A 6,325-nucleotide genomic window follows, 5' to 3' on the forward strand; every position below is an offset into this window, starting at 1 on the left:
AGTGAGAAGAGTTTGGAGAAAGTCAAGGTATACGATACAGCTTATACAGTTCTGGTAAATGCATACGAGCATGAAGTACCTCTGGGAAGTGTTTACTGTATACAGTATAAGGACGGTGGGAGCAGGAAAGATGAAGATGATACATGAGTCATACAAAGCAGAAGAACTGAAGATGAGCCGAAACTTCCGGTGAACGGAAGAAATAAGTTTCGTGTAGGCAAGAGAGCCACACGATGGAACACTTGTCCTCGCACTGGTGTACAGCTGTAACACCCAAGTGTATGTACGTAGGTCAGGACAGGTCTGAAATCAGAGCAGGGAGAGGGTGAGCTACACACGGAGTAGGGTATGATGAGGCGGGTGGCAGTAGGGTGATGCACAGGAAGGGGCAAGACATAGGGTGGTGTACAAGATCGTGTGGTGTACAGAATGCGGTGAGGGCACAGGATGGGACGGGTCATGGGGTGGTGTGCAAGAAGGGGCGGGGTGGTATGAGAAATACAGGAGCCGGATGGTCCCAGTTTTGTGTACAGTATATGGTATTACGGTGCGGGGCGGGGCGGGGCGGGGCAGTAGTGCGTCGTGGTGGTAGTCAGTTGGCAGGAGAGGGCGGCGGGGTGCTTACTGACAAAACCGCACAGCGAGGAACCTCACCACCATGATGCTGGCCAACGATAACCACGTCGGCGTCGGCACCAGACTCGTAGGTGGGTAGTGCAAGTGGGTGCAGGTGGGTAGTGCAGGTGGGTGGTGCTGGTCACGGTGGTCCTGGTGGTAGTGGTAGTGGTGGTGTTGCCAGTGGTGACACTGCTGCTACTGATAACTGTGTCACTGATGGTGGTGAGGTGTCGTGGTGGTGGTTAGGTGGTGGTGTGGAGGTGGTTAGGTGCTGGTGGTGATGGTGGTGGTGAGGTGTGAAGGTGGAGGCGTGTTGGTGGTGAGGTGTGGTGGTGGTGATGTGTGTGGTGTAGGTGTTGGCTGGCTCCCAAGGAGACCATCAACCCCTCGTCCCACTGCAGCCTGGGGGTTGGCGCCCCTCCAACACAACTGCCGCCCTCACCTGGCCCGCCCTCCCGCTGCTGCCATCCTCACTGCCACCACTGGTGCAGGACAACCACCCTCGCCCCCCCTTCCTCAGGGCAGTGTTCTCCTGCCAGGCTCAGCCCACCACACCACGGGGCGGCCCCCACCGCCCTGCTCTATGTTCCTCATAATAAACCAGAGCGAGGGAGGGGAGCAGGAGAGAGAGAGAGAGGAGATAAACCTTTTCCTGGACATAAAACCGACACCAGCACGACCCATGTTGTCACCAGACGACATCAGCACGACCTGTAGTGTCGCACGACTACACACACACACACGACACGTGACCTGTGGTGTGGGGTGACAACCGACCTCGTTGCTGCCAATGGTTTTCATGGGTCAGCAAACTGTCATCACAAAATACGAGGTAGAAGTGTCTGTCGTCTTCAGACCAAGTGCCTCAGAGAGAGAGAGAGAGAGAGAGAGAGAGAGAGAGAGAGAGAGAGAGAGAGAGAGAGAGAGAGAGAGGCTTAAAATACATCATTGTTTTATCTATACATTTCTTTCCTGGTCCTCGGGAGAAGTGTGCCACACTACAACCGTGTCACCCTCGCGTCATAGTGACACGTGTGCCAAGCAACACGTGTTGATGGCGTATCACCAGCACCAAACCTGCCAACTGGTGGGACTGACAGGTGTGGCACAGAGGTACCAATTCAAGAGTGTGGTGGCTTAAGAGTGTAGCGCAGGGGTACCAACAAGTGTGGTCCAAGGGTACTAAATAACAAGTGTGGTGAAGGGGTGCGAGTTGACAGGTGTGGTGGTGGCCAGCAGGTGTGGTGCTGGGGCACAGACTAACAGGTTTGGTGCAGGGGGACTAACAGGGGTGGTGCTGGGGGACAGACTAACAGGTGTGGTGGTGGCCAGCAGGTGTGGTGCAGGGATACCGGCCGCAGGTGGACTGGGGAGGTGACTCTGGGTCGGCTACCATCGTGGTGGGCGGCCATGGGATGCGGGTGGCCACTTCCGGCTGGAGACGTCGGTGTCTGTACACTCTGCTGGTGGCACTACTGGCACTGTGCATCATCAACCTCTCCCTCACACTCTGGATCCTCAAGACTGTCTACTTCAATGTGGTGAGTATTACTGTGCTGTAGCGAGGGGGTGGGTGATGAGTAGAGTGAGGTGAGAGAGGAATGGTGTGCTACGTGAGGGGTTGACATGGTGGGGTAATACGAGGAGCAATCTGCCACTAAAATACAACCAACACCAGTTTAGCTGGGAGATGGACGACCCCAGGGGAACCCTCGAGGCAGCAACAGTCAACAATAACAATATAGATGAGGACCAAATTACTGCGTGCCGAGTTATGACCACATGGAAGACCGGATCCAAAATTAACAACGAAAGAAAAAGGAAGTTCTGGTGGTTGATTGAGAACAGGACAAGTGACATCCCATACCAGACCACACAACGGCTCCCCACCGACTCCTGCCTCTCAGCGGGAACTGGCATGTTAGACCTGCACACATCCAACCCAATACCCAAGAGCACGTACGTCCCCAGGACAGAGCCAGACAGACAAGAACGGATCAACATGTCACCACGAAAGGCCCCTCACTCGCTACCTCCTCGACCTGCTTAACACAAGAGACTTTGCCCCGAGACATAAGGAAGCCTGGGTAACACATACCGAAGCCAAGACTACATGATACTGACCCAATGAATTACACAGCCATTTTCCTCTTAGAAGTACCAGAGGAAATACACGAGAAACAGGATGGAGTAAAAATACAACAGTTACCAGCAGCCGAGGCCTGACGTTCACAGTCCTACACACATTCATGTCTGGCTCTCTACCTCGATGAAGGCTGAACCAGGAATATATAAACACAGATCTTCCTTCAATTCATCTACTGTCAATTATATTTTTCATTTTGAGCCACGTGACCCTCCCGTAATCTGGTGACTATGCATTAAGTACACTTATACTTTCACTTACTTTTCTACACTCACTTCATATGTCCTTTGCAAGTTCTCTATAGTCCCCAGGTAGTAAAGGGTAAGTTGTAAGCCGGGGATGAGGAGAAATTGGCGAGTTGTGAGGAGTGTACAGTGGTAAGCAGTAAAGGACAGTAATGATTTAATTCATCAACTATGAGTTACGGCGAAGGACAGTCACAGACGTGTGGTGAGGGACGTGTCTTAATGGTGCAGTAACTGGGCTTTGCTGTCCCTTCGTCAGTAGTAACGCGCCCTTTGTCGCCCACAGGACGGGATGGGGCCACTGCACGTGCTGGTCGGGGGCGTCGAGATGGAGGGAGGTACGGAGCTACTGGGTAAGGTAGGTGCCTCTCTCGCTAGTGTGCTGGGTTAACCACCAGTCTACTGTTGTTGACGTCATACCTAAATGTATCTACATCAGTGTTTATGTCTCTATACTCTAACATGTATATCATTATAGCTATGAATGTACTACAACTAAGACTATATGTATAGCCACCTGTGTATACACCGTCTTACCTTTACTTACAGATACATGTATCACTGTTTTGATTATAAGTACATAACGATTTACTCACAGGAGGCAGCCATACGGCGGAAAATACACAGTTAAGGTATTACGGTTACCACAGAAGTGGGAGGTCATGATAGTAGCAAGTTACCTGATTATAAAAGATGTTAAGATCAAGATTGGGCTGGATATTTACACGCTTTGGATAGGCACATGAGTGAGGTTCATCTACACGGTGGGAGTGGCAGGTACACAAGAATGCAGACAGGGTAAGTCCTGTGGTATGAACACTATACACTTGCGAGACAGCGGTGCCAGGCTTCTGATCCTCTCCCCACGCGCAGGTGTCGGCCGCCCAGCTCCTGGGGCGGCGAGACAAGGCCCTGGAGGTGAGCGGCTACCACAACCTGACGGTGCTGACGGTGCCCTTCCTGCCGTCATGGGATGCCTTCGATAACACCACCACCACCACCGCTGAACCTCCCTACCACAACCTCAAATCTTTCCTGCACCTCAGTAAGCGCTCCCGACCCTCTGCTGACACCAGTGAAGTCATCACACTCGGTGTCTGTAACAATGTTTTCATGATAGTTACAGTTATTGCTGATAACCTGACCTGCCAACACTATGCGTCATACACCTGGTGGGAGCTGTGTGAACGTTGAATCACTGACACCTCTCCGTCTCTCCTTCGACGTGATCTGCGTCGTTTCCGGGAGGTCTGCGCAGATGTTGACAAGGTGGTGACCGGGGCGCAGAAGTTCACGGTGCGCGGGGAACACAAGGGACTCCTGTATGAGACCTCCCCGGAGGGCACCAGGGTCGGTGCTAAGAAACTGACTGTAACAGGTGAGTGAGTGACTGTACTGAGCATGTGTGGTCTGGCTGGACTGGCAAGAGACGCACTGACAAACTGGTCGTTGACTGCATCCATACTAGGATACAACGACCTGCTGGTGATTAATGATATAAAGATATGGCTACAGTGATGTGGTGGTAATGAATCAGACAAAAGCAATGATAAGAGGATACACTGGTACATATCGTAGTTCACAGGTAACCAGTCGACATCACTAACCATCATGTGGGCAGTTCACCCAACCAGCCTGGCAATATGTACTAACAGCTAAACATTCATATAAACACACCACACACAACACACACACGAACACCGGGCGGAGGATCACACATGAGCCATAAACCCACATGGTCTCCGGTGCTGCCACTTGCCATCTTAAACACCCACTGACAATATGGAGACTGAGTCAGTTCTCCTGTGTTGCAGGGTCGGAAGGTGCAGAGTTCCAGGCCACCATGCAGACACCCCACATCTTCTCCCAAGGCGTCCATGAATTCAAGTGCGTGACACATGTCTTTGGTGATGGGAAGCGTGACATATTCACATTTGTTCTTAGTTATGACTTTCCTGGAAAAAAATAAAAGTCCATCAAGCATATTAGTCCTGCAAGGTATTTTTCTCTACTGTTTGCCTCCGTTGCCTTCCTCAGGCTAGAGAGCGTCACTAGGAACGTGAAGGTTCAGGCCCCGCAGGACATCAGTGTCGAAGCTCGCGACGGAGATATTTTAGCCACCTCCTTGAAGGACACATCCCTGGTGGCTGTTCAGGGCGCCATCAGGTTCGACAACCCCAATATATTCATGCCTAAGCTGTCGGAGCACAGGCCGCGGCAGGAGGCCCCACAGGAGACGACCCGCCCCACCGTCACTCCTCCAGGTGGGTATTCCCTCCCTGGCCAGTGTTGGCTGTGCCTGACTCTCCCTCCCGTGTCATTCTTTATCCACATTTATCATTCTTTATCACTCTTGAATGATCGGGTCCATAATTCCTGAACGACAACTCTCCTCATCACTGCACGTTCCTAATCAGTCACTGTTGGCATGATCTGCCCCTATCCTTCAGCCACACGTTTTGAGAGACGTCTTGCTCTGCTGTGCATCCCAGACCATCCCCAGAAACAGACCATAATTGTTGTTCTTTTGTTTAACTGTTAAGGAACCAGAGGGCGAGGCCTTCCTCATGACCCCGAGTTAAGGAGGTCTTCACGACACAGCTACGTTACCTTAACTCTGATAGTAACTAAAATGAACTACTCAGACGTATGCTGACAAATAAGCCATTAATTCACACCAGAAAACTTGGCTCTTTGATTTCAAGTTAACTCGGTCTAGTGTCTCAGAGGATTTATTCAGTCACTAGTATATTTCCAACCATTCACACACATCATACAGCAATTCAGCTCACTATCATACGATGTTTTCTATGAACATTGTGAGGCTGGGGCAGTGTCGTCCCCTCATGTATAGTTTTTAACTTCCAGAGACGCAAGTCCCGCCACCTGACACCATCTTGGAGGCCTCCACAACCCCTCTTCCAGGACCCCCGTCCCCGGCCCAGACCCCGCCACCTGTGCAGGTGTTCCAGGTACACATCTGTAATAACGTTTGAGACTGAGGGAAAAATGTTGATTGTACAAGGCCAGTACTGGTCCATGAGTCACCTGGACCGGTGTGCAGCTGTGAGGCCACTATACTGGTGTGCAGCTGTGGGGCCACTATACTGGTGTGCAGCTGTGAGGCCACTATACTGGTGTGCAGCTGTGAGGCCACTATACTGGTGTGCAGCTGTGAGGCCACTATACTGGTGTGCAGCTGTGAGGCCACTATACTGGTGTGCAGCTGTGGGGCCACTATACTGGTGTGCAGCTGTGAGGCCACTATACTGGTGTGCAGCTGTGAGGCCTACTGTGAGGCCACTATACTGGTGTG

At 51.7% G+C, this 6,325-nt stretch overlaps 1 protein-coding gene across 1 annotated transcript; it reads left to right on the forward strand.

The window, feature by feature from the left end:
* The first annotated feature begins 565 nt into the window (after positions 1–565).
* Positions 566–6,064, forward strand: LOC139763293 (zeta-sarcoglycan-like). Its single transcript, XM_071689260.1, has 8 exons — positions 566–707; positions 1,954–2,159; positions 3,296–3,367; positions 3,883–4,054; positions 4,268–4,387; positions 4,824–4,896; positions 5,047–5,273; positions 5,878–6,064. The coding sequence occupies exons 1-8, from the start codon at positions 659–661 to the stop codon at positions 6,003–6,005; spliced, it is 1,047 nt and encodes a 348-aa protein (XP_071545361.1). The 5' UTR covers positions 566–658; the 3' UTR covers positions 6,006–6,064.
* The last annotated feature ends 261 nt before the right edge of the window (positions 6,065–6,325 follow it).

Source organism: Panulirus ornatus, chromosome 46 (genome assembly GCF_036320965.1).
Source record: "Panulirus ornatus isolate Po-2019 chromosome 46, ASM3632096v1, whole genome shotgun sequence".
Classification (NCBI taxonomy): Eukaryota; Metazoa; Arthropoda; class Malacostraca; order Decapoda; family Palinuridae; genus Panulirus; species Panulirus ornatus.

What these genes read in the sequence shown, in the direction of transcription:
- LOC139763293 (XM_071689260.1), top strand. Translation starts at nt 659, where the DNA reads ATGATGCTGGCCAACGATAACCACGTCGGCGTCGGCACCAGACTCGTA. An exon ending in GTACGGAGCTACTGGGTAAG is followed by an intron (nt 3,368 to 3,882) that starts GTAGGTGCCTCT and finishes CCCCACGCGCAG; the next exon opens with GTGTCGGCCGCCCAGCTCCT. An exon ending in CCCCACCGTCACTCCTCCAG is followed by an intron (nt 5,274 to 5,877) that starts GTGGGTATTCCC and finishes TTTAACTTCCAG; the next exon opens with AGACGCAAGTCCCGCCACCT.